Source organism: Agelaius phoeniceus, chromosome 3 (assembly GCF_051311805.1).
Source record: "Agelaius phoeniceus isolate bAgePho1 chromosome 3, bAgePho1.hap1, whole genome shotgun sequence".
Classification (NCBI taxonomy): Eukaryota; Metazoa; Chordata; class Aves; order Passeriformes; family Icteridae; genus Agelaius; species Agelaius phoeniceus.
Window position 1 is genome coordinate 27,542,435 of NC_135267.1, and position 27,591 is coordinate 27,570,025.

Sequence of the window (27,591 nt, forward strand, 5' to 3'; positions counted from 1 at the left end):
GAAAACTGATTTAGATGGGCAACAAGTTTCCATTATCCTTCAATGTCGTTCAGGTAATAGATAGCAGATTTGTACTCCAAAAATGAAGCTCTCTTTAAAAACTTCCAGTAATTTATTAGCTCATTTTCATTTTATTAAATACTACAGGGCCATGCTTTGAGACAGGAGGCTACAGGCAAATATCCTACTATGAAGAAAGAAAAATCAGTTCTCCTTACAGAATTTTACAGATTATAATTGGTTTTCTTACTACACAGGTAGAGTTTGGAAGTTCTTTCTTGTGTTTCATATGTGGGGAAGCTAAGACCAAAAAAAAATTAAAATATTATTGGTTTCAGTCATTAGCAACAAACACAAAGTGAGATGCACATAGATTTACACTTTGTTAACAGTAACTGGAATGAAAAAAAGAAGGCAAATTCTGTATTTAGGGCTTTAAGCTTCATGGGTATGTGGGTGGTGTAGCACTGCTTGTTTTGTAAAACCAGAAGTGTTTGGAGGGAGAAAATATTTATCAGCCTAGCAGTTATTATGTTCCATGGAAACACATTTTTCTTCTCCCTTCACTGTTAATGAGTCTAACTGATTGGTAACAGACTATTTTGCTTCAGTATTTCACCAGAAGTCAAGTGACGTTTTTACCTCCTTTCAACATGTTTTTCATCTTTTCAAAGGCAGTCTCTCTATGACATAACTACTGCTGTGTATCATACCCCTGTAGTTAAGAGCAGAAATTGTTCTCATAAAGCACAAGGTGTCTATTTGATAAGATCCCACTAATAGATCCCCTAGAGTATAAATTTCCTCCAGAAAACAAAGGTGTGCAAATGCTATGTATCACCCTAAAACATTCTGGTAAATGAAAGAGAATCCAAAATAGCCTAACAATAAAAGCCAAGATATGAAAGCCTCCTTTGTCTCTGAAATCACAGTGACAGTGCAACACCCTGCTTACAGCCACAGCCTGGTCTCCACTGGCAAGTAGAATCCATTTCAATGGCCATACACCTGCTACTACAATTCAACTCAAAACCCCAAATACACATTCTCACCTATTTTTCTATTTAAAAGATGATTTGCTTAAACAGCACAATTATGGGAGAGAAAATGGTTTTAAGGATGCATTTCCTAGAACATAAACACTTTCCTGCTTCAAAGTACAACTATACATTATATATTCTACTAATCAAAAACTATTTCAGATTCATTCCCTTTTTAAAGTACAAAAGGCTGTTTCTAAGAAAGCTTTGTGTAACTCACAAGAAACAAAGCTAAACAAAAACACTGCTGAAACAAAGGCATCCTTGAATATGCTTCCACTGGAGGAGAGGCAGTATAAAAGCTGCCTAAACTGATTATAGAAGCAAGCCTTATACACTTTGCTAGCAGTAAATACACAATTTAATTTCAAACTCAGATACTCAAGTATTAACTATCAAGATAAGATTTTTTTAATTTTCTGAAAATACAATTTTAAAGATTGCTGTAGGTTATCCTAAAAACATCCACTATGCAAATACTCTTCAGACTTGAAGTTTTCTCCCTTTATGAATGAAGAAAAGTCATCAGTAATATTGAAACAAACCTTTTTGTTAGTTCATTTGGATTTGGTTTTAAGTTGCTTAGTGGAAATCCACGAGCATGCCATTAATAAACTATAAAGAAATTCACTCATGTTTATAAGGATGTAGTCATGATTATAATGTTTCATGTCCCAGAAGTATGGGACAATCCTATCTCCTATAAGCAACTTCAGAATGATTTAAAGCAGCCCATTTATTTTGCAACTGAGTGAAACTGGCAACTTACTGAGAGTGATCATAGCATCACACACAGCATAGACTGTTTCCATCACAAGCACATCGCCACAACTTGCCCGAGTTTGCTTCAGGAGAAAAAGAAGACAGGAACTTTGAAGCATTTAATTAGTTTTGTGTCCAACTAAAACTTTCTCTGCCTTATACTGGGGATGCTTACAAACTGAAATGCAAGCTGCTGATGCTTTAGTGGTATTTCCAAGCTCTGTGTGCATCTGTGGTTCTCGAGGAAAGGTACTGCAGTCAGCAGTGGTCTTCCACAGTGCGCGTTGCTAACATTTTGTGTTTGGCTGTTAGCACCAGCTGCACACCAGAGATTTCAGCCAAGAAAACATTCCCAGCTACAGATGAGCACATCAGAGAAACAGTGTCAAAGGTTACTGCACATCAGGTGTCCACTTCCTGGTTTTAATGCTGAGGAAGGTTTGCTAAAACCCTTCTCTGAAACATCACTGAGGAGCCACACAGTTCTCTCCATGGACAGTAGTGATACTGTATTTTCAGGAGAGGTCTTCTCCTGAGAAAAGATAACTACTTGTTAAGATCTCAGAGTTAATGGGCTAGTAACAACAGTGTTTAGAGGCAAACACCCTGAACAGGTTACAAATTCAAAACCAGACTGCCATGAACCCTTGAACCTGAAGTTAGCTCACAGCTACGCTCATTGAGCTCCTTCCTCCAAGCCCTCTGCTCTGGCAGAAGCCATGACTGACCAGAGCACTGCCACAAGAACTGCACAACAGGCAATGAAACAAACAGTGTCTCCAACACCCACCAGAAGAGGAGACAGAATGGCTCCTGCAAAGCAACTCATAGAGGCAGCTCAAATCAAGCATGTGCTACCCACTTTGGAAAAAAAATAAAAAATCACATTCTTCATTCAGCTGGTGGAACAATGATTATAGCCCTGACTTCACAATAAAAGACAGAGGCACCGTCCCACTGAAAATTTCACAAAATTTCACAATTGCTTCAGGAGAAAGGGAACACCCAAAACAATTACTGATACTCAAGACCAGCTTTTGTCACATTTCCTGACAGCAATCCAAGCACAAAAACCCATTTGTGTGTTTGTCAGAAACTGAAGATGGAAACACTCTTATCAAGTCAATGGAAAAACTAAAGTAATTTTATTTTCTGGAGTCAAGGCAAAGAATGGTGGCGAATTTTCCATTAACAAAAGGTCTAGACATTTCTGATAAACAGTGTGCTTCTGTCTCAGTAGCAGGCAGACATTTACAGCAAACCTGGATAGTATAAACCAATATACTAAAAAATGCACTTTTAATAAAATTAAATTCCTGGCATCACTACTCTCTCTTAAAAACTGAAATTATGAGCTCCAAGTAGTGAAACCTGTTAAACAGCTGATCAGCAAAAAGCTGCTCAGCCAGCCCTGGTAAAGCATCAGTGCTAGACCAGAAGCAGGCCAAGCAGGACACAAACAAGTCACTTGCTGGAAAGAGCAGTGTTACACAAGTTTCCAGTACACACTCTCCTACAATACACTGATTATCAAAAATATGGAACTTAAGCCAGAAAAATAATCTCAACTCATAAACTTGTGGGAAGTTGTGGGAAAAGCCTGGAGCAACACACAGGGGATGGAAAAATCCATTGCTACACTAACTACAGTAGCACCAGAGTGCTTTTTTTCTTCTTATTCTTTTAAGACTAGGAATTGTGACTTTGAATATAGAGAACTTGTATGCAGTAACTGGCAGGTTAATATTAAATCCACTCCACCACTGTGGTCAGTTGATTCACCCTGGTTACCTGTTTATAGCTAATAAAACAGCATGCAAATTTTGTAGCCTCTTGCCATTAAACCCACCTCTCAAAAGACAAAGTAAAGAAGGAAAAGTTTATAGAGAAAGGAGTTAGAATCATATTCACTACTCAGGCTCCTCAAAGCATCAGCAAGAGAAAAACCCCAGAAACTAGGAAGAGAGGGCTCAAGCTTTCAAGGACAGACATTGCTTCATCACAACATGTGTCATCAACTTTTTCTGGCTATAAAACAGAGTTAAAACTGCCTGAAATGTTATCAGCACTGGAAATGTTATTACCCAGTGGAGAAGGGTACTTCAACCACTCTATAAAATGGCACACACATGGATCACTCAAGAGATGACAGGGACTCCTGAGGTCTAGACTGATGGAGGTTTGATCAAATAGAATGACAGGCAAGTCACTCTGAAGCAGCATTAGGAGGAGAGAAAGGGCAACCACTTGTCTCTGTTTGCACAGCAAGAATCCAAGCACCTTGTCAGCCCTGAAAAACAACACTTCATCTGCTCTTATTCCATACCACCACTGGCTGTTGACATACCTCAAGGTGCACCCTGGAAATTACACTTACTGCCAGACTCAAACACTACACAGCCTTGTACACACTGCTGAACTACCTGCAGCAGAGCAGAATCTCAAACTGCCTCACCAAAAAGCATAAAGGAAGGACATTCATGAGATACAGTGCTACACAGCATTACTGTAGAAACCTGAAAAATACACCTCCTCCTTTATCTCTCCCCAGATACTGACTGAAAAAACATAACAAAAATCCAGATTTCCACTACACAGGCTAACAAAGTGAAGAAAGATGGCAGTGAAAAGCAAGGAATGCCAACACTCATAAGCAGCTGGCTGGTCTGATGATGGACTTCAGCTCCTCTAATCTCTCATGAAGCAAACACCTTCAATATGCAATACACCCATCACAGCACCCATCTTTGGCTGAGATGACCATAAGGAAACAATACCAGCCATCCTTGGGTGCAGGAGCGTGAAACTGTTCCAAATGAAGGCAACCAGTCTGGATCACTCACTCGTTTATCTGAAGCCAGAGAAACCACAACAAATATTCCTTCCACTATTTAAAAAAAAAAAAAATCACCAAAGTAAAAAATACTGACTGTTGACCAGTTACTTTGTGCCCAAGTGGATGCAGCAAGTAGTGCTTGCCTTGTGGTGAGTTTGTGGGCTGCAGCAGCCTCCATGAGCCTGCTGGAATGTACCAAAAGCAAACAACACAGCACAACATGTCACAGAGCTGCAACAGGATTTACATCTTGTTCTGACTGCAGTAGGTGCACAAGGGCAATTCATTATTTTCATCTGGTGGCAGGTCAGGCAAGGCTTTACACATTCATCTTGCTGATGGAGCAGATGCTAAAAACAAAACAAGCCACAGCCTCCAAATGAGAAACTGGCATCACAGAGTCTTGCTGCCTTTGGCTTTTTTTAGGAACTGTCTTTTTTAGGAACTTCCTTTCATCTCAAATGGGTTTGTTGCTGCTTTCTTGGGTACAGGGTTTACTACACTTTTAAACTTCTGTTGTGTTGATTCCAGTAAGTACTTTAAAAAGAAAATTCCACCCAAGGCTGGAGTCAGCTGTACCAGAACCTGAATTTATTTTTGGTTTTATTTTAACAGCAGCCTACCAAGAATAAGCAGGAGAACTCTCCCTTGAGAAGAATAAAACTGCACTACCACTGAACTGACCTAACACCTACAAACCTCCAGCATCCCCCTGCAAAACCATGTCTCGAAGCTTAAATGAGGAATCTTGGGGAAGAGAAATGAACAGAACCCAGAGACATCAACATCAGTCTTTATGAGGCTTTTGCAAAATTGTTATTTACTGAATTAAACTCAGTTAATACTTACCTTTATAAACAAATCAAAACCCACAGATTTAGTAAGACCCTGAAATCAGCATTGGGCAATTGAAGTGCAACACAGTTACAATGACAGCATTAATGCAGAGATACTTTAATTGCTGTTTTAATGATACATCACATCTACTGAAGCTTTTAAAGATGTTTTTATTATGGTTTTATAAATTTTTATAAAACCACCAAAGCACTTTAAAGAATCATGCTTTCTTGTGTAATACATAAAACTAATTTCATACTGTGCTTCTGAAAGTCTATCGTGCTGTTTTTCAAGTTATTTTACAGATGGCACATTTAAAAAAAAACAATGGAAGCATGAACTTCTAGTGACTGCAATGCAACAAGGCATCCAAACCAAGATGTTTCATTACAACTAAGTTAAAGTGTGAGTGCATTATGTAATAAACAATAGCAGTTTGGTCATTTCATCTTAATTCTGTTTACAACAAAACTAACATTTGTGCTTCACATCCTAAGATCCCATAATATAAACATAAGTTCTGTGCTGTAAAATTCCCGACAAATTATTGTCCAAAAAGAAGAACATATCTAAAGCAGGAGACCAAATCTACTCACTTTCCTCAAGAATTGCTATATTTAAGACTAATATGACATACCAAACACAATAAGGCACAATGGGTGGTACAAACAAATGAATACAGTTGTCCATGAAACTTGTTCTCTTCCACAAATACTAAAATATGTACCGCTCAAGATAAATTTTCTCTTAAAAATGAAATACATCATCTTGTTATGAAAGTCCTATACAAAAATTTAAAATTTACACCATCTGAGCTGCCAAAAAAATAAAAAAAGTGTATTGATTTCCCACAAAACTATATTTCTCACCAGCACATCCAGCCACTGGGAAGAAGATATCCCAGCACTCTGGAAAAGAAAAGCATTATTTCCCCTGTGTTTAAGACAAAAATATTGTATTCTGCATACAGTAGTGTATTAAACTTAAAAAAGCCTAGGACTATTAAAATTACAATATTGATTTGGAAATTATTGGTTTACTGCCTGGATGAAATAAGGCACTTTCTTCCAGCGGGCTGCACTTTTCGTGTGTATGGAGACGATGAATCAGGTTCTGGTTAAAAACAGAAAGGGGCTCAGTGAGGTCCCAGGAGACGACAGGAACATTTCAACAGCAGGGGAAGACACAGGAGGTAAAACCTGGAGATGGAACTCTACACAGAAGTGGTCACTCTGTCAATGGCATTATTGACCTCGTTTTTGTTTGAATCCAGTCCTTTAGCAGCATTCATATCATTCCGTAAATTCTCCACTGTCTTTTTCATGTTCTTTAATTCTCCAGGGTGTGGAGTGGCTCGCCTTAGAAGTGTTCTCTAAAAATAAACAGTGCAATAAGTGGTTTTGCCTTTGTCTCTCTGCAAAAACAACACACACTTAAAAGGCTTCAGCATTCACATACCAAATAGTAAGTATCAATTTTTTTCCCTTTTTCCCCCTTTTCCTTTTCAAACTACAATGCTCTGTGCTGAGCATTACTTTAAAAGCTACTTGTTTATGAAGACAGGGAAAGAGGTTTTAAGAAGTCTCTAAGAGCAAATTTTGTCCTCTTTTGGAATGCTAATCTGAAAGCCACTTATGTAAAGTACAACTAAAAGTTATGAAGTGAAGATTTCTTTCATAACTATACTTGGGGACTTTTTTTCTCCGCAAAACCATACAAGTGATTTAAGATCACACTTCAAACATTCATCTGATTTTGAAAGAATCCCACAAGATCTCTTTACAGTTTTAAACAGTGTTTGTGTGGAGCTCCATTTGCCCCACCACACAGTCTAGTTCTTTAGTTAATTGAGAACAAGCACCTTGAGAGGGAGGAGCATTTCTCTCCCTCCTTAGACAGAAGAATGTCTATCATTGTGCTGAAACCTTTACAAGGAAAACAAGATTCACAAAAACTCCAGTTAGCACCCAGGCTGGAGACAACAGAACACCACAAATACAATATAGGTATAATACATGTATACATGCAATTACTTTTTAGTGGCATGCATGTAAACTGTACGGAGAACAGCAGAACAGCAGAACTGATGACCCACATGTGGGTGCTTTGGTCAAGACTGCTTTGGAAATTTACCCTTCCTTCTCCTCAGTAAGATCATTAACTTTTCTAATAGGAAGGTTCTTGCTTCAAATCAGGCAAATCAAGCACTTATCCTCAACAGCTGAGCCCTCACTACTCTATGGACATTCTCAGGTTGGCAGAGCTGTTAAGCAGCATTATTCTGAACTCCCTATCAGTCAGTGAATCAAGCCTGCTAAGAGACACTTTGTTTCTGCTGCTTTGGAGTAAGCAACTACCTTACTTGCTCATTTCCAAACTAAAGCAAGAGGTTTTGTAATGACTTTTTAAACTAAAACAATCCAGACAGTGCCCTGAAGGATCTCAAGCTGAGATCTAGCAAGGACCACCAGCAACATTTCAGAGCACCAGAGCACGCTGAAAATGTGACTGAAGCAGTGTTAATCTTGACAAGGAGTTTTAATTGTTACTAAAAGCTAGTAAAACTACAGATCGTGTTGTGTTTTGATCTTCAGGATATGCAGAGCCTAACTTAATGGAGAGGTCTTATAAGTACAGTGACAGATGTTCCCACATCCTTTGTTTAAGTGGGAAACTAATGAGCAACATTCCTGCTGTTTATGGACACTATGGTTGGTTCAATGCAAATGGTGGAGTTAAAAAAAAAAAAGAAAAAAAAGAATGAGAGAGAGCACAAAAGAGATTGGAAATAGAAATTAGAGAGACAAACAATAGCAAACTTAATGGAGACACATGCCAGAGTGCTGGAATCCTAAATTAGACCCTATATACTTTCAGGCAGTAAAGCTTCACAGATGCAGAGAAAGATCCTATCTTCTTTCTGGAAACAAAACATCCTGAGCAGACAGAGAAAAACAAAGCAAAACAGAAGACTATCCTGCATCAGAATATGAAAGTTATATTCAAAGCAGAAAAAACAAAGGCATTCAAAGTCAACATAAAAAGCTTCAGCAGCCAACATGAACAGTTTCTTTTCCAAATGTACACACAAAGCATGCAGTCCAAGCTGAAATATTTACAGCAAGAATGCTCACAGACTTTTTATACTTCTGCATTAATGTCACAGTATCTGGAGGTATCCAAAGGTTGGAAAACATACCATTTCATTTTCCTCTTCATCTTTTTCATCTTCTAAGAAGCGAATTGCACTGACTCTGTTCACCGCCCGCTCATTCCACGTTTCATCTGACATCTCATTCACCAAACTCTCCAATGCACCACATCGTGGTAGGTTATCTGTTAGAACAGGAAAATGCAACTCAAGATTCACAGCAACATGCATGTGAAGTCACACAATCAACATGCTTTACTGTTCATAATTGCAACATCTGCACAATCACTCGTCCAATACTTACAAGTGGCTATTTCTACTGTTTTTGGAAGAAAACAGAACTTGCATTAGTTTTCTGTTATCAAGTACATACACTAAATGGTTTTTGTATAAATTAGGAATTTCTGTACTTGGACTGTTTCAGAGTTTAGGAGTACTGGCTATATTATTTAATATACTTGCCACTATAATGCTTTTCTTGTGGAACATGGCTGCCAGCTGACATTAGCCAGTTCCCTAAATAGCATTTCATAACATAGGATCATTGCTTTTACTAACCTCATCCTTTCAGTATTGCTAGGCAAACACATCCAACAATCTAAATTCCATGCTTTCTACCCTTGAAGTCATGAGATTCATCTGGAGAGGAGGAAATCTAATTTTAGTAGTGACGTCTTTAAAGGAAGTCAAGTCAACCTCTGTTACTCTTCTTGAACTAGCTTAATCCTCTCTAATTCCAATGGGGTTAATTCATACATTTATTTTAATTCTTAACTATTAAAATCCAGGAGCTGAAAACGGAGACATTTCTACAGTCCTACTGTTTTAATGGTTTCTATTTGCTCCAGCATATATGATTGAAACATTGGAATTAAGCCTGGGTACCTACAATACAGATACCCACAGCTGATTTTTTCTCCTCAGGCCCCTTTGTACTCAGTGGAGAAGAATCCACATGATTTTCTTTTAAAAGTCCATTCTTGGATGGGATAAATCACTCTCCAGTCATTACAGCGGAAATTTAAATATTAGCTCAGATGAATCCCCTTGAATGTTCTCATACAGCTCTAAAAGCTTGAGGAGAAAAACATTCAGAAGTTACTGGAGCAGCAACACAGCCAACAAAAGAGTTGATGGCTCCACCTGACCCAGAGGTAAGTTTCATCACAGAAGGTAAAAGCAGCTTATACTGCAATTCTACACTTGTTAATGAATATAATAAAGCTACTGTACGGCACCTCTGCTTGAAAGAAAAGTAGCTTGCTAAAAAGTAGAAAGTCCACTGTTTACTATTTGCCATGCAATTTGTTTTGCTGGTAAAGAAATTGAAGATGGAAAGCCACCATTCTTCCATATATATATGTATATAAGATGTATAATCAATGTACACAAATATGGACACCACTACTGGGCCCACTTGGCAAGCCTCAAAATAGTGATATGAGTAATTCTTTTTCTTCCAGATATGTATTTTATTTATTGTAGCTGTCATTGTATTTTCAATAACACTCAGTGCCAAGTTTTGAAGTCTTCTGAAGACTCATAGGATAATAGAAAAAAAAGGTTTAATATTGAAAATTCAACCAGAACTTCACTACTTTGCACACTAGAGCTTATGCACATTTTACAAACCTTTATGGGACTCAGTAAACAAAGAAGTAATAATTCTGTACATAATGAAAAGCTGGTTCTAGGCACTCACCTTGGCAACCAGACTCAGAAGGCATCTGAGGAAGTAATACACATGTTAAAATCTTTTCTCCTGTTTCAGGGTCTGTGTCAGTCTGAAATGTCAGCAGAGGTTGGGACTGGTTATCAGATAGCCACAAAGCCTTCAGCCTTAACGTAGTCAGTGAAATGGGAAGATACGTCAGCCTAGTTCAAAAAAGGAAAGTAAAAAAGTCAGGGCAAAGCCTGAGAGTCTGAATAGATGGTCATGAAGTTAGCTCAAGTATACATCATTGAGTTGGAACAAACAGGATTGAAATTAATGCCTGTAATAGAAGGCATTGCAGTAGTCATCAATTCCAAGTACTCCATTCTTAAAAAAAAAAACCAACAACAAAAAACAACAAACCTGCAGCTTAACTTTATTATAACTTTATAATCCTCTGAAGCTGAAAACCAGGTAAAACTATGCTGAGCTTTCTCTACTGCAGTAAAGTGCCCTGGAAGGCAGACAGCTGCTTCCCATCAGGAGCTTTACATGTGAACAGGGGCTAGAACAGAAATACGTAAGGGCCTGTGAGACAATTATACTGGACAGATGAGATACCATTCGCTTTTCTTCTGTTTTGGGGTTGCTTTTTTATTTAACTTCCTACTAAGAAGCTGAACTAATTTGCTGGTTTATGCTTTAATCCCCTTATTTTTGTATGTTGATGTTTGAAGATTTGTGAGAAGCTCCAAGGTCAAAGTGGCCTTCCTTGTTAGTCACACTGTATCATGAAGATACAACACTCAATATTGGTGCCACTTGACATTACAGCTTGGTAGTTTCACCTGAAGCTCTATCCATTGCCTAGATTCTCCGTTTTAATACAGAAATATATGAATCCAGAGGGTTTTTTTAAAAAATCCAATTTCTTCCTCAGGGTCAAAGTAATCCAAAAATCACACTCATGACAACACACAATTTATGTTACTTTTGGCCCAGGGGGAAGACTGCTTTGACAATTTCAGCAGTAACACTGACATGAATGTCATAACTGGTTTTTTATTACTCTCTTCTTAGACATAGTATCTTTTGCTATCAGAAAGAATTAAGTAAATACAGCAAAAGAACATGAATATAAAAAAATCTCTTGCCTGTTTCCAGCAACATCCAGGACATGAAGTTCAGTGGCCTGTGAAATTTCAGAGGGAATTCGAGATAATCTGTTGTCACGTACAGAAAAGACGTTAAGACTGCAGCAGCCCCCAACCTACATTTGAGAAGAGGGGAAAAAAAAAAGCAAGTCTGGTTTTGTTGCAGTACCACAGTGTAACAAAGGCATGCAGTGCGGGTCACAGAGTGTGTCACAGCACATTCAAGCTACAGTGCCTGCCAGACACTGCCCCAGAGGTACAGACTGCAAACAAGTGTCAGCTTCCAAGAAGTCTGACCTAAAGCAAGTCTGTAGGAGCACTGTCTTGAACATCTGTATCTGCAAATAATGGATAACTTTACATATAGGTCACATTTTAGCTACCTTTCAGAGCCTTCCACACCCAGAAGAAACCAGTGTCCACAGAAGCTATTCTGTGCCCAACATTCACAAAAAACCATACACTTAACGTTTTCTAGCTCTAGGTTTTACATATTAATTCATTCTTTCCTCATGGCAACTTTTTATCCAAGCAAGTGCAATGGGCCTTGAAGCAAGACAAAATGCTAAATATACCAACCAACTCCCAAAATTTGTTGAGTCCACAAAGATTAATGAAGAGCTCACTAGAAGCAGAACACTGAGTAAAATCTTTGATGCCCTGATTCATTAGAAGCACCTCATTTCAACACAATTCCCACATGAACTGGCCTTCTTTAATCTAATATCGTCTGTCTCTATCAATTTATCCAATTATAACCATTTGCGTTCTTTGAGTGCAAAGATGGCATTTTTCAGTTTTGCCTTTAAAAACCTACATCTTGCACCAAAGGTAGCTGCTTTCAGAAAGACAAACTCCCCACAACTGATTTAAGAAAAAACTCATTCCAACTTTATGTTCCAGAGGGAACTTCTATAAACAGGAAGATTATTAGTTGTAGCAACTCAAAAGCTGCTTCAAGTAACTCTTTGTTCCTATTAACAAAGGAAACTTACCTTTGTTTGCTTATCATACAGAGTTTCAAAAAGCATTGTTGTTTGTTTGCCAGTTCCAAAACTCACCAGAAGAAGGGGAAAAAAATTTTTCTTTTCTTACTCCAAGTAATAGAGGCAAAATATCCCAATGCCATTTCAAGCTTTCAAGTTAAGCGGACTTAGAATCTAATTAGTGCGTTAGAGTCCAAGCTAAACACAGTGGAAAACCTCAGTTCAAAAATGAGAGGACATCTATACTGACATACATCTAAGAAGGTTCTCCTCTCACACTATAGCCAATATGTAACTATGCCTTGGCCAGGAGTCCCCAAAACTAAGATGAAATGATTGTGTTCTTGTTAACTGTCAGTTGTGTCTTTGCAAAACCCACAATTCAGTCCAAACCCAAGACTGAGATTAAAGACAAACAGCACAAAATATTTTAACTAGTCAAAGGAAAAATAGTGTTGATTTAACGTACGCTATTTACTAAGGAAAAAGCCACTTTTAAAGGATGCAACTGTGACTCACAAAATAAAACAAATGGAGCAGTTACATTCCACTCACCTTCCTCTGTATCATAAATGCTTTTTAACAGAAGAAAACAGCAATCAGCTGCTTAAGGCTTCTGATTCACAAGCCATTTACAGCAGAAAGTTCAAGTGCTACATTCTTGACAAAACAAAATCTGTGCTATTTCCCTTAAATCACTGCACTTCTAAGATGCAGCTATTTCACAAGATTATCAGTTTTCCCAGCCCTGTGTGCACAACAGAAGCATGAACCTTGCAAGCCATTTTAGCTTGTGAATCAAAGCCCTTAGAAACCAGCACTCAAATAGTAAGCAAACATTTCTTGGTTCAAGAATTCCACTATTCACTTTAAAGTGTGTATAAATTCTTAAATAATGTGCCTTCACACGTTCACAGAACACAGTGTGATATTTAAAACAATATATACACACACTAAGTGTCTAATTGGTGCTGCTAACATGAGGAGCTGTGAAAAGCAAGAAATACAATTAGGGAATGTTAATGAGCTGGCAAGTGATGCCCTCAGTGTACACAAAGTGTCCCTTTTCATGAATGAAGTTTGTGTTACTCAGTCTTGGAGCATGGAGATCCAAACAGGTTAGCCAAACAAACAAAGTAAAGCCATGCAGCCCTGATGAGACCAAAATTTCTGTAATTTTGACAATGGAAAAATGCAGCAGTGGAATTGGGACAGCCTGAGTCATCATGCATTTAAAGCAGTTTAATGAAAGGAATAGGAGAACCATGGACTGAAGAATACTTACAGGGTTATCAATTTACCTGACCCATAATTTTCCAAGCGGCTAACAATTAAGAAAATACAAGAGATGTTCAATTTATTTTTCTTTATCCATACTGGACAAGAGCATGCCAACAAATGGAGACAGAACATACATTCTTCTACTGCCAAAGAGGGCTGTAACTCATAAATCATTTAAACTTCAGTTAATTTAACTTTGCTCTCTATCAGTCAACAGGCTGCTGTTCAAAGGTTTTGTTTCATTCAAAGGTAGTGAAGACCTTTTATTTTAATAGGGTAGTAGGGTAGATAAAAAAGAGACACTGAATTTTTTTTTAACGAAACTGTTTTTAGAAAATGCAGACAGCATTTAATGGGCAGCATTAAATGAGATACCACAAAGGAAAAAAAGACAAGCTGACAGTTAAAAATCAACTAAAATCTTTGTCATTTCAAACAAAGATGGCACCCATCCAGCAGTACAGAAAGACACCAGGTCCAATGTTCGAAAACCTAAACATGAAGCCATACCACGGAGGCAAAGTGCACACACTATATGGCATGCGGAAAGGAAAACACTGTTGGGGCCACCAGGAAGTTACACGGTACCAGAACATCACTGGTTTGGCTCAGAGTGGCTAACTGAGGAAGAGCCATGCTTTCCAAGGGTCACATGCTCACAACAAACTGTGCCAGACCACCACATCTGCACCAAGGACACAGCTGAGGCCACAAGCCCATTCACCAGTTAAGCACACACTGCATTTCCAGCACAGACTTCACTTAATGGGGACAAGCATGTGCTTAGTTCTAGGCACGTGAGTAACTGTTCCAAGGACTGGAGGCTTAAAGAAGTCCTCACACTCTTCTGTAGTGAGCAGGACATCAAGAAAACATCTCACATGAGTTGTGCATGCTTAAGTCGTACTCCTGAGACTTAGTTCATTTTAGCAACTTTAGTTTAAGGGTTATTGACTTGTCACATCACACCAACTCCAAAGAACAGTGAGCCTAGATAAAGGAAAGCCACAAAAACAATGCCCATGGTTCAGTCAGGCAGTAAATGGTCATTACTATGAAGTACTAGTTTTAAGATCTTTGGTACTATGAAGACAGAACAAAACTGCATATATGCATTCAGGTAGGCTTGATTGAGAGGATGATTGTCACTAGGAGACCTCTGGATTCCACACAAAACTTCAACCCTTTAAACCCTGTAATGGATGATCTTATTGCTCTTTTCTTCTGTCTCAGTCTGAGGCTCATCTTTCTAACAGCTTCCTCATTCTGGAGAAACAGTAAGGGTTGGACAAACATAGGACATCAGCTCAGTTGCTAAAACTCCCCCTATGTTCTCATCATGACCAGCATTTAGCACTTCACCCTCCTGCTTTTTGCCATTCATACATCCAGTACTAGTCCATCTTAGACAGTCCTCCACAAACTGCAAGCCTTAAAAGAATGCTTCTGTGCTGGTGTTTCTAATGACTCTAAAGTAGATCTCTTTACTACTCAAAAGCTCTGAATCAATTCTGCTGTCCTTTACCAGTTAGCATCTCCCACACAGCTATAAACAATGGAAAAAAAATACATTATGACAAATACTGTAATGATCAGTCTTCAGTTGTCATGTGAATAGCTAAAAGTCCAGTGACACATCTCTCTTATTCAACTCTCAAAACAGCTGTCAGCACCAAAAACTCTCACAGACTTATACAAGTCTGATAAATGTAGTGGTAATTTAAACACAGTTCCTCTTGTGTTGCAAAATATTTTCCAGCATGTCATATCCAACATTTTGTTTGGGTTCAAAGTAAATAAAGTCAGAATTTTCCTTTGCTCCACATAAAGAATACTAATTCTTTAACTCCAAACACAGAATACATTTAGGGGTGGAAAAAATTGACCAAATTATTACTATTATTCTGTTGTTGTTATTATTAACTTTAAATAGGCTACAAAAATCTTCAGCAAACTCACTTCAACACCTCCTGCACTACTGGTGAATAGTAGGAGAGGAGCTCACCAAGACAGCTTCTCAGGCCTCTGACTCAAGACAAGTTTAAATTTTCCTGCACTTTTCCTTAGTACCCTTTTTTTTTTACCTCTGAGACACACATACTTCGACACAAATGAAGAAAGAGACAGGACATCAAAAGTTAAAATCAGAAAAAACAAAGTGGTCCCTATTAATTTTAAAAAAATTTTAAAAGCACAGTTATTGCCAAAAAATCCCCTGTAGTTTTACCTAATGGAGTAATAATTCTCACAATATACCTCAGAGCCAGGAAGGACACGTTACCAGATCTCTGCTGGGTGTAAAGACTCATTAACAAAAGCATATAAACTGGAAAACATTCCAAGGAGGTTATTTATGCAAGTGCCAAAATCAACACAGCAGTTTCATCAGCATTCCTGTGCCAGGGTGAAATTTCAATACCAAAGAGTCACCAGGCAGGTCTTTCAAGTTTAAGGGGAAAAACATTTCTAACTATGAACAGGTTTAGACATTCTCAGTTCTTGCTGAAGTCTGTTTTACCACTTCAGTCAGAGAGGCACTAAGCTGCAGAACGAGAGGCTGTAGATGAAATCTGTCAGTGACTCAAGCCTTGGTCACACATTCAATTCTTCCAGGTTTTACCTTTATCACCATACAATACAGAAGAACCTTTGAACCAGGAAACTTTGAAGGTGTATTTGCATACAAACTCCTCAATAATCCCAAGTCAAGACATTTTACACCAAAAGATAAAGAATGGTTTTACAAGTGTGCCTTGAAGCCATCTTGCCATGTAATGGTTTAACACAGTGACTCAAAATCAAATTCTCTTAAACTGTTAACAAAACAAACTCAAATCAACATCCTTCTACCCCCTTCCCCCCCAAAAAAAACACACAACACCACAGTACATCTAAAACTCAGAGATTATCTCACCAGGCACATAATTTTCACCATCCCACCTATAAAAGTGGTCTTTGCTACAGGACTAATTCTGGCAACACCAAGCAGATACAATATTGGGTACATGTACTCTTCTCTCCAGCTGAATTCCACTTTTTTCTACACACATTACAAACTCTGTCTCTACCCCTCTCCAATAGAAACCAGTAACAGCCTCTCCCACATCCAGTTTTTATTGGGATGAAGACCACATATGCACAGCTGCTCTAGCACTCTGTAAGGCAGAGAAAGAATGGAAGAGGTAACAAAAACACATAAAGGAAAAGATACTGAGGAAAAATATCTCCAGTGTATACACCCTGTTTCTGCATCCAACTCTGCTTCTGTGAGTTGGGACTCACAAGTATTGATTTTGTACAAGTACTAATTTTGATGTGCAGAGGTCTGAGACCCCAGTCTTGGCCATACTGTCTCAGGAAACATCTTAAACAACATAGAGCAGGCAGAGGTGTTTAAAATTACTTCTGTCAGAAGCTTGAACTTGAGTTGTTTATTCTTTTTATTTGTAACATTACCAGCTTGGAATTCAAATGCGCTGATCAAGAGTGAGATGACCCCACAGTTAGAGAAGGGCTGACTTCCTTTAAAATTAAATAATAAAAAATGAAATATTGGCAGAGCAAAGCATAAAATCTTTACAAGTAATTTCAAGGCATTTGTTCTAATGAGACAGACATATTTGTGTGGACACCTTTAAAGGAAATACAAAAATTCTATTTCAAAATCATTGATAGGGAGCCAAAGAGCTCTGCTTCCTCTGTTTCCCTGCCAAGCTCCCTTGGGAACCACCCTCTCTCATTTTTATTTCCTGGACTTCCACAACGCCCCAAAGCTCACCTGACTCCAGACACTACCTTCCATTTTCTCATTACTCACCTTCTCCAAACACAGGCTCATCTCTATCTCCATTCCACTTCTGTGCAGGTGTCCCCCTCCCTCTCTCATGTGCACTGATGTTCTCTAGACACTTTCTCATTTTTCACTTCACCCTTGGATATCTCCCAGCTCCTTCACCAACTGAGCAACACATTCCCTCTCTGAAAAACATTGCTGGTTCCAAGCCTTCAGTATCTTGCTCAGTATTAATGCCTCTATTGTTCTGCACTGAGCCCTGACCCCACTATACCCCCAAACAGACACACTCCATATTCACCCTGCTTCACCTGCTTCTGCAGCTGAGCCCTCTCCTCTTGCCTGCTCCTGTCCCTGCTCCTTCCAAGCCACACTGACTGCCCTTATGCACCACCTCCAATACCACATATTCCATTAACTGAGAAAAGTGCTTATACACTACACAAGCTATTAATGGCCAATCTGGAAATAAACTGTACCAGTAAAACTTTCCATGCAAAACTCAGAACAATTCTGCTCAAAGGTGGAGTGGACATAAAACTGCACAAGTCTCAAGTACAGGTATTTTAGCAAAGAAGTCTTCTGCTGAATGAACACAAGATCAGAAAGATATTAAGCTATTAGAGAGCATCCAAAAGAGGGCAAGAAAGATGGTGAAGGGCTTTGAGGGGAAGCCGTATGAGGAGCGACTGAGGTCACTGGGTCTGTTCAGCCTGGAGAGGAGGTGACTGAGGGCAGACCTCACTGCAGTTACAGCTTCCTCATGGAGGAAGAGGAGGGGCAGGCACTGATCTCTTCTCTGTGGTGAAAAGTGACAGAATCCAAGGGAATGCCCTGAAGTTGTGCCAAGGGAGGTGTAGGCTGGATATTACAGGACGGTTCTTCACCCAGGGTGGTTGGGCACTGGAACAGCTCCCCAGGGCAGTGGTCACAGCACAGCCTGAGAGTTCAGGAAGTGTTTGGACAATGCTCTCAGGCACATGGGATGACTCTTGGGGTGTCATGTGCAGGGCCAGGAGGTGGACTCCTGATGGGTTCCTTCCAACTCAGCATATCTTATGATGAAAACTGCTATCACATACCAATCCTAGTAGTCTTCCCAGGGTCCTGTCTCTTGCTAGCCATCATGCAACCTGTCTGGGTAAGCCCTGTCACAATTCTTTGTTCAGAACCAGAAGCACTACAGCAGGGAAGACACTGTTCTGCTAGAAAAGCTGCAGTACTCACATGTCTCTCACTTCTCACCTTCCCTCAATTAGGTGACTGGCCTGAGCAACTCAGACCCAGGACACCAGAATTATTGCTGCCAGTGCCACAGCAGCATCCTCTGCCCCTGCTTGATCCCTTTTCTTCAGACAATCAGCTCTCACCCATCTCCTTGTCACTTCACTTCTTTCTCACACCTCCTTCTTGAGCTGTCCAAGCTCCATAAGGAAGTGAGCCACAGCTGATACTCCTCTCAATTTCCATCCATTGGCTGTCACCTGAGTACATAACCCTCCTTCTCCTTAAGTGACTGAAAGTGGAGAACAAAAGCTCAGAGCCACATGCTAGATAGCAAAATTTAAAGGGAGAACTACTTGGATAAAAATTACAGAGGAAAAAATAGTACAAACAGAACCAACTCACAGCTCCATGCTCCTATCACAGGAGCATGCTTTCCCAGATTCTTTCCACAATTTACTGCTGAACTAAACTTGTAAAGCCTTCATTATATTTAGTTTCACAACACAAACTCTAGCCTCATTTCATTCCATTCTGTTACAACAGACAAGAAGTCCTAGTGCTCATGCTGTAAAATTTGAGGTATCTTGGTCATGTCAGGTCCCTATATTTAAGGGCAAAAGTAGTCCAGAGATCTCCAACACCAAAAAGACAGTCAAGACAGTCACTGAGCCACTTTTCAGAGTATGAAACATTCCCTTTGATATTGGTCACAGGAGTGAGGTAAGGAAGAGTGTGGCAGTAGTTTCATACCAGATGCAGAAGAGACATATTGGTGTTGCATTCACCCTACCAGAACTCCAAGTCTTCATATAGTGCAGGACCTGACATCCACACTGGGAATTACCAGTTAAAAGTTAATTAGACCCAAGTTAGTTACAAGCTAATTAGATCCAAGCCTTTCTGTTCAACTGCAAAGACATTTTGGACTTCCAAGCCACCAAATCACTACAGTTCAGATCTAGTGGACAAGTTTCTGGTTGTGATCAGTTTGGAAAGAATACCCACTGGACCAAAGTTGCCTGCTACTTCTCATAGGCATTTGAAATCAAGAGTTTTCTGTTTCTACAATGTCATCTGCACAAAACTTACCTCTTTGGGCAAAGATGTTAATTTGTTTCTATCAGCATTCAAATTGTTCAGCTTCTTTAGTTTTCCAATGCTCTTCGGCAATGACTGTGCCAAAAAAACAAAATAATATACAAACAATTCATAAATAAACAGAGTCAGGAAAAACCACTTAACTCACTTTTAAAATTAATTAACAGTCGATCCACTTTCAAAATTGCAGTGTAGTTAATCCTCATTACTGCCAGACTTTCCAAAGAAGATCCAAAGGTTTATACTGCAGAGCAAGTGTCTAGGAATGTCAGTTTCTAACACAAATTCACTCATTAATTATCTCAGCACTACAATAATGGACACATAACAGTTGTGTACAGAATGCATGTACATAGCATGTATTATCCAACTTTACACTCCCAAATTTGCTTCTCAGTTAGCTATCTCCTAACTCAGGTGCTATGAATTGACTGTTGGAGAGGCATCTTCTTAACAGTCTTAAGCTTCTAACTCAACCAAGTACCAGCTGAACTTAAGAAATGCTCAAACCTAGTTTATTTAAAGACAGCTACTCTCCAAGTGTCACTGTCACATGAAGTTTCAAAATAATGGAAGGAAACACCTAACAGAAGGAATTCTGAGATTTTAATTGACCACATATCATATTTAACACCTGTCTAGAGCAGATCAGCAGAGCAAGGAGCAGTACAAGTTCTGCAGTGCTCAGGGCTTCTATTCAGTTCCAGCAAGACTGATCCAGATAATGCACAGCAAAAACTGGCAATAATGCAATACAACACAAACCCCCCATCAAAACCACAACTCAGTAAGTGATACCTGCACTCCACATGCTCCAATTCTCTCACTGGTCATGAAAGACTCAGGAGTGAATATGTAATTGCTTAAGCATTTGAAGGGTGGATTGTTACTACACACAATGTGATCTCCACATTCATTTAACAGGTAAGAAATAGGATGCATTTAAAGCAAATGCACTGCTTAGCAGTAGCAAGGGTGAGTAACCTAATGAGCTAAGTGATTCAGCACTTAACAGCAGCTCTTATTACCACCTGCCATTTGAGCAGCCATGACCATGCATACCTGCAGTTGGTTTTCTGTGAGAACTAGTTCAGTAAGGCTTTCACAGTCTCCAATAGAATCAGTTAGTTGGATCAGTTTATTCTGATCAACCTTCAAAATGGACAGCCTCCGCAATTTTCCTGGTCAGAAAGAACAACATGGATTTTTAGTCAAGTATCCTCCAATACCTTTAAATATGTACATTTTTACTGCTGCAAAACTTCCAGAAATCTTCTAAAACAACAGGGTTCTTTTAGGTAAAATAAAATAACCCAAGTGCTGCTTCACTTACTACTTGCACTATTTCTCCAAGTTTTAATACCACTGAATTCATACTCAATATAAATATTCATAGCCAACATTTAAGCATAATAAATTGTAATGAAGTTACAATCTGAATGATATCCCATGTAAATACCAAGGATGTGTCTACCCAAATGCCTATAAACAAGTGAAAATTATCTGTTTGTTCCTCAATTATACGTGTTCATTAATTAAAGGAATGTTCAGAAGATCACCTACACCTAATCAGCCACAGTGAGACCATCTTGCACTGAAGTGACAGCCCAAACCCAAACAGGATCAAGGTATCATTGTCCTAACAGAGAACCTAATTAGTCAGACAGGAAACCCAAGTTTATTCTTTAGATGAGAAATCAAACCTCTCTGAAGGTGATTTTCTCATGAAGAACAAAATACTATTTCGGGGCAGAAAACTAAATTTGTTCTACTCCTTTGTATCAGAATGGTCTTTGGTGCAAAAGCTGACTCAGGCAGAGCCCATAATAGAGAATTCAGGAGATAACACTAGGTGCTGATACCTCACTGCCATCCCTGTGTGGTCCAAAACAGCTGTAATAGTCTGGAGTATCAAATTCACTGATGATGCTAAATCATGAAGGGATGTCTGACACAGAAAGATAGCAACCTAAACAGAAACCTGAGGTTTAGCACAGAGAAGTGCAGAGCTCTGCACCCAGACAGAATAAACCTGTGCACCAGCACAGGCTGGGAAGTGAAATATACAGCTATACAAGAGCCCTGCTGGAAAGGACATAGATAGTTATGGTGAGCACCAGGCTGAATACCAAACAGCAGTGAGCTCTCACCAGAAACAAACACCAACTAGACTACATTAGAATTATAGCCAACAGATGAATGGAAGTTTCTGTATCCTATCAACCTACAATTAGTGAAACCACACCTGTAAAATCATTCTCAGTTTCATGTGATGTCCTGTCTTCCACCTCAACTTCCCTGTTCAAGTGATGGGGATCCAGTAGGAAGCTATCAGGATGGCCAGAGCATATGTGAGCTGAGGCTGAAGGAGCTGGCTTTGTTGACTCCCACCAAGAGACAGCCTAGGAGGCATCTGGGAGCTGCCCAGAGCCCCTTGCAGGGCAGTTATGGGCACGACAGAGCCAAACTCTCCTCTGCAGGGGCAGGCGAGGCAGCAATGGCTGCAAATCACAGCGTGGGTGATCCCATCTGGGCCCCAGGAGCAGCTTCCTCAGTGGGAGGTGGTGCAGCACTGGCACAGGCTGCCTGGGGGTGCTGGAGCTCCATCACAGCTCTGGGGACTGAGGAGACACAGGCACAGCTGACCTGAGCCACTGGTGCTGGTGAGAGCCCTGCTTCAAGAGCTCTGCAGATCCACCAGTCCCACCACAGATCCAGTGATCAGCTGGGCAATGCCCAGGAGCTTCCACAGAGACCAGCACAGTTCTCTTCTGCCAACAAGCTCTGTCCAGCCAGATGCATGGGCTGCTGACTTCCAGAAGCTATAGCTCCATTTGTGATGTACAACAACTGGCACTGACCTCCATTTCTGATGTACAACAACTCTCTGCTGACCTGTACTGGCCAGCACAGGTCAGCAGAGAGGGCTGCTACAACTCCCTGTCAAACACATATTAGGCAGCTGTAGGACCCACAATTGCCAGCCCACTCCCACAAGTCAACTTCTAGAGAAGCTTTTCTTAGTCTTATACAGAATATATAGGAAGGGGGAAGGTCTGACCACTCTTTTCTGAATGTTAAATAGTGTTAAACCATATTCACAAGTCCTCTTTCCCCTACATCTTTACTTTGGGGGAGTCTTTAAAAAAAAAAAGTCCTCTCAAGGAGAAGGCATACTCCTACAACGTGGAACTTTCCAGAAAAACAGCTGATGAGTAGAGGAAAAAAAATGCTTGTTCTTCTACTTGTCTACTAGACAGCTACTGCATGGGTAAAAAACATACACCTTAAAAAAGGCACTGGTAATGCTTCAGGAAACACTCTTCAATTACTGAACCAATCTAAGGGGTCAGACACAGAAAGGTTGTAGTTTGAATCCTCAAGGCAAGGATTAATGCACTGCAAGGCAAAGAGTCTTCCACTAGGTTCAGTAGAGGATTAATCACATTATCTAGCTGAAGATAAATACACATCACCATTCAAAATTCTGTATTTTTTGTAGTGATACTTTCAGTCAGTCTTATCACTTGACCTACAGCATGTTACAAGCTAAAATTTTACAGTGTTAAAGAGTTCTGACGGTGAAATGGATACAATGGGAACTGAAGGGACATATTAACATTTATGTTGTTGGGAGGTATCAAGTTAAGACTGAAAGAGGATTATGAGGGAGTCATTAAGCAGACAATTAAAATGCAGCATTAATAGAGCTATGCATTTGTTACTCAGCCAAAGGAATAATAACCAACACAAGACAAGCTCATCTCTTGCACATAAAGACCTTAAAAACCCAAATGACTTCCAGTTACAGTGGGTTAAATGGTTCTGTGTGATAGCATTCACTTTGGACTTACCAATGCCATCAGGTAAGACCTGAAGTAAATTCTGAGAAACAAGCAAGTCTGTTAAAGAAGTCAGACCACTAATTTCTTCAGGAAGGCATTCCAATTTATTTTCAGAAACATCCAGACAAAGCAGGTTTTTCAGGTTTCCTACTTCCTACGATACAAGGAAAAAAATTTAAGTCATGCCCAAACACGTAAGAAAGCACTTTGAAAAATGTACCATCACAATGAAATTCCACAAAGAAAAACCATTATCTGTATGACCTCTTAATTGACCATTCTTTGTATGACCTCTAAATGCAGAAAAAAAGTAAATATTTACACTTTACATATGATAAACTAACCAAGTGATTCAGTCACACTTTCTGATTTTAAATATTAAACTGGCTTCAGTAGTCAGGCAAGCTATGCTGAGCACACCCAGGCAAGCAGCAGCCAAACCTGGAGTTTTCCTCAAGTAAAGACTGCAGAGTTGTTTTTTTTCAGAATGGCAGATTACCAACCACCACCTAATTAAAGCCTACCCCTCCCAATCAACCCTAGGCAAATTAAGATTAGTCTCTCTTGGCTGCTACAGCAACATGCCATGACATCTAGGGATTTCATATCTGCACATCTCCCAACTACAACAAATGCAGAAATAAGAATTGAGGGTGTTGCTCTAGCAATTATGTTTGAACTGCCAAGTTATACTGCTATCACCTACTATTATTAATGACTACTTAAGTTTTTATCATGGCAATCCAACCATTAGACAGAGAAATACCTTTGTCTATTAGCTATCAGAGCACCCCCCCATTCCACACACACACAGACATCCCTATACCCACCTGAGGACAGATCTCATTTTAGTCATCCACATCACCTTTCAGAGAAAAGGCTGAGGAAGAAGTGCCTTTTACTTTTACATACATTAAGTTTTCATACAGCAATGGCCTTGATCCTAATTTACAAGATCAATTCTTTTACTTTTGAACTGTCTGCCCCTCAAGAGGATCTTTCATTAAACACATACCCTTTATCCTATCCTACAAGTTCATCCTTTCAACTTTGGACAAAATACACAATAATGGCCAGTTTCAATAAAAATGGCTGCTAAAGTCACACTTCACCTTTTTGAGTGATCATCTCTACTTACTAGGCCAAGCCAACAAAAGCAAAGTCAACTAAGCCCACTAAACTGTAACTGATTTACAAGACACACAGTTGACAACGAGATCCATGCAGCAAGTAACAGCAAACTGGAAGAGGAACAGAAGAAAACAGGTTTTGACTTGGCTATAAGGGAAAAAGAGGGAAGAGGAACCATCTCACATATTATAAGAATTTAGAGTGCCATAAGCTTTAAATGCTAAGTTCCCTTATCCTGTGACTGATATCAAATGGGGGATTTGCCTGCATAAATCAAAATTTCTATTTATAGCAGCAGTTCCATTATTGTACTTCTTCTAAACACCATGCTTAAATGGATGAAGATGACTACAAAAAATTTAAAAAAAAATCATACTCAAAAACTTTTAAAACTGCAATTCAGACAGATACACAAGGTGAGGGTTAGCTCAGACAACTAATGGCTTCCTGATCTTAGGGCAAGAACTAAAACAGAGGATGTGTCATCCTACAAACTGAACAACATGCCTATTAGGAAACAATTCCTTTGTCAAAATGCTTAAAAGAAAATTTCTGACAACATACAGTATCATGGGCCAATCCCTTGCAAAGGAATTTTTCAAGAGAAACCACTTACACACCCAAAACCAAACCCAGGCAAAGCAGACTGAGAAAATATTCCATTTTAAAGCACTTCCCTGTAGGAATGAATGAAAATGTTTTCTTTCAAGAACATCTTGAAAACAGTAGCAGCAGAGCTCATTTTTACCTGAGGTATTTCAGCTAATTGGTTTCCATCCAACCAAAGGTCTTTAAGATTGAAAAGTGCACCAATTGTTTCTGGCTATAACATAAAAAGCAGTAAAGTTAAATAGCATAGGAGCTTCAAGTAAAAAAAATTGCCATCCCACAATTACAGTCTAAGTAAACCAATTCTTACTGCACTATTTAGAGGTACCTTGGTTAGAAGTAGCCAGGGAACTGTATTTGGGAACTCCATCATGCAAATTAATTGCTACAGCTTAATAATCTACCAGTCTTTCCTGGCATGCACTAATAAATTGCCTGCACACCCTTGACCTACTGAAAATCCATCCAAAATTTACCTGAATCACCTTTAGGAGATGACAGATATATTTTTGGTAGATCAATCTGCAACAATGTAGGACCTCTCGACCCTCAACAGTTTTGCCTCAGCCCCTTCCCAAAGACTGCCAACTCTCACCCTGGAAATTTAACTTCCATCTGTGCTTAGCCCATCCAGCTCCTGACACAAGTCCATGTGGTCATTGTAACTAAAAGCACAGACAAGATTTTTTGTCCCTCCACTCCTTCTTATTTCCATAAAAAAACTGTGCTGCACTCTCATTTTCTAGAGATCAGCTGAGGTTTTTTGAGTAAAGTGATACTGTACTAAACAAGACTAAACAGATATGAAGGCACCAGCTCACTGTCAAAATTCATCTGTACCTATAAAAAGACTCTCCCTCCATACATTTTTCTTTCATCAGTTTTGGACATCCTACAACCTATTTAATCTAAATTATGCATAAAACAAGACCAATGTGCAGTTTCAGTGGTATGTTCTCTTACCAAATGATAAAGTTCATTGTTTCCTAAATCAAGTTCTTCTAGTCGCTGCAGCTGGGCAAGTGATCTGTGAGATGAGATAAATCAAAACAAAACCACATTAGACTAAAGCAACAGAAACCCCATGTATTTGAATAAGCTCATTTTACTGAAACTTGCATTTCAAATTACAATGTACCGTAGGCACACAGTTATTTTACCAGGCACAGACTGTTTGCAGTACTATCTTACTGTGTCACGGTTTGACACTGGCACAATGCCAGTGCCCCCATGAAGATACCTTCTCCCTGGTTTCTGCTGTGAGATGTGACCAGGAATAAGCAAAGCAGGCTCTTACTTAGGGAAAAAAGAACTAGAACTTTATTAACTACTCTACAACTACAAAGAAAAAGGAACACACACACAGGGAAAATGAAAACCTCACAAATGCATTTCCTCCTCCCCCCACCAAATTTCAACACAATACATTTGATCCTCAAATCACCAACTCTCAGTCCTGCACCACCCTTCAAACAATCAATCCTCAGTTCATCAAGAGGAGAGGAGTCCTTCTTGTGCCATGGGCTTCCCCTGGAAACACAGCTGAAGCCTCGTGTGTTTCCGTGTCACTCGTGGCACCGCCCGGAGTACATCTGCCGTCGTGACCTCTTCCTTTTCATGTCCAGTGCTCTCACCACTGAACACGGACCAGAACTGCTTCTAGGGTTGTCTTTTAAGGATGCTCTGTCCCGATCCAAAAAAGGCACAGTCTCTCCTTTGGGACACCTGTCCCCACAATCTCTCCTTTGGGACACCTGTCCCCCCCATATTTTTTCACCCCCTGGGGCCGAGGGGCATCAACACTGAACCCTCTTGGCTCTGAGGCCATTGCCTCCCCCTAGAATGCAGTCTCTGTATCACAAGGAACATGGGTCTGTCCATGGCTATACAAAAAGAGTCCAGCAAAAGCCACTCCATCATCTCTTCCCACTAGGATTCTTCTCTACTCTTCTACTATCTCTCACTCGCCCAGACCTCTCTCACACTGGCCCATTTCCTTTTTCATCTTCCACTCTATCTTCTAGGAAAGGTCAATGTTCTGTGAAGTTCTCATTTTCCAAAAAAGGGGTTAAAAGCTCCTACAAGCGGCCGGCTGAACCCCCCCCCTCTTCTCCTTCCCAGCCGTGCTGCCGGCACAGGCCCATGTTTATCAAGCTTCAAGGTCACAGTCTCAGGCAGCGGCTCTTT

The 27,591-nt window shown here is 39.7% G+C and overlaps 2 protein-coding genes across 2 annotated transcripts in view; both read right to left on the bottom strand.

Moving 5' to 3' along the window:
- LOC143693612 (uncharacterized) overlaps nucleotides 1–5,362 on the bottom strand; it is a 29,761-nt gene extending 24,399 nt beyond the window's left edge. The window contains exons 1-2 of the mRNA XM_077175968.1: nucleotides 5,338–5,362; nucleotides 4,580–4,689 (exon numbers count right to left, since the gene is read on the bottom strand). Of these exons, the coding sequence (XP_077032083.1) occupies nucleotides 4,580–4,689; nucleotides 5,338–5,362 (135 nt within the window). The remainder of the gene's footprint in view (nucleotides 1–4,579; nucleotides 4,690–5,337) is intronic.
- Nucleotides 5,363–5,562: 200 nt separating this feature from the next.
- LRRC1 (leucine rich repeat containing 1) overlaps nucleotides 5,563–27,591 on the bottom strand; it is a 71,071-nt gene continuing 49,042 nt past the window's right edge. Inside the window, exons 6-14 of the mRNA XM_054629397.2 lie at nucleotides 26,368–26,431; nucleotides 25,544–25,618; nucleotides 23,674–23,818; nucleotides 20,882–21,000; nucleotides 19,811–19,894; nucleotides 11,435–11,550; nucleotides 10,329–10,501; nucleotides 8,675–8,811; nucleotides 5,563–6,847 (exon numbers count right to left, since the gene is read on the bottom strand). Coding sequence (XP_054485372.1) covers nucleotides 6,689–6,847; nucleotides 8,675–8,811; nucleotides 10,329–10,501; nucleotides 11,435–11,550; nucleotides 19,811–19,894; nucleotides 20,882–21,000; nucleotides 23,674–23,818; nucleotides 25,544–25,618; nucleotides 26,368–26,431 — 1,072 coding nt within the window. The 3' untranslated portion in view covers nucleotides 5,563–6,688. The remainder of the gene's footprint in view (nucleotides 6,848–8,674; nucleotides 8,812–10,328; nucleotides 10,502–11,434; nucleotides 11,551–19,810; nucleotides 19,895–20,881; nucleotides 21,001–23,673; nucleotides 23,819–25,543; nucleotides 25,619–26,367; nucleotides 26,432–27,591) is intronic.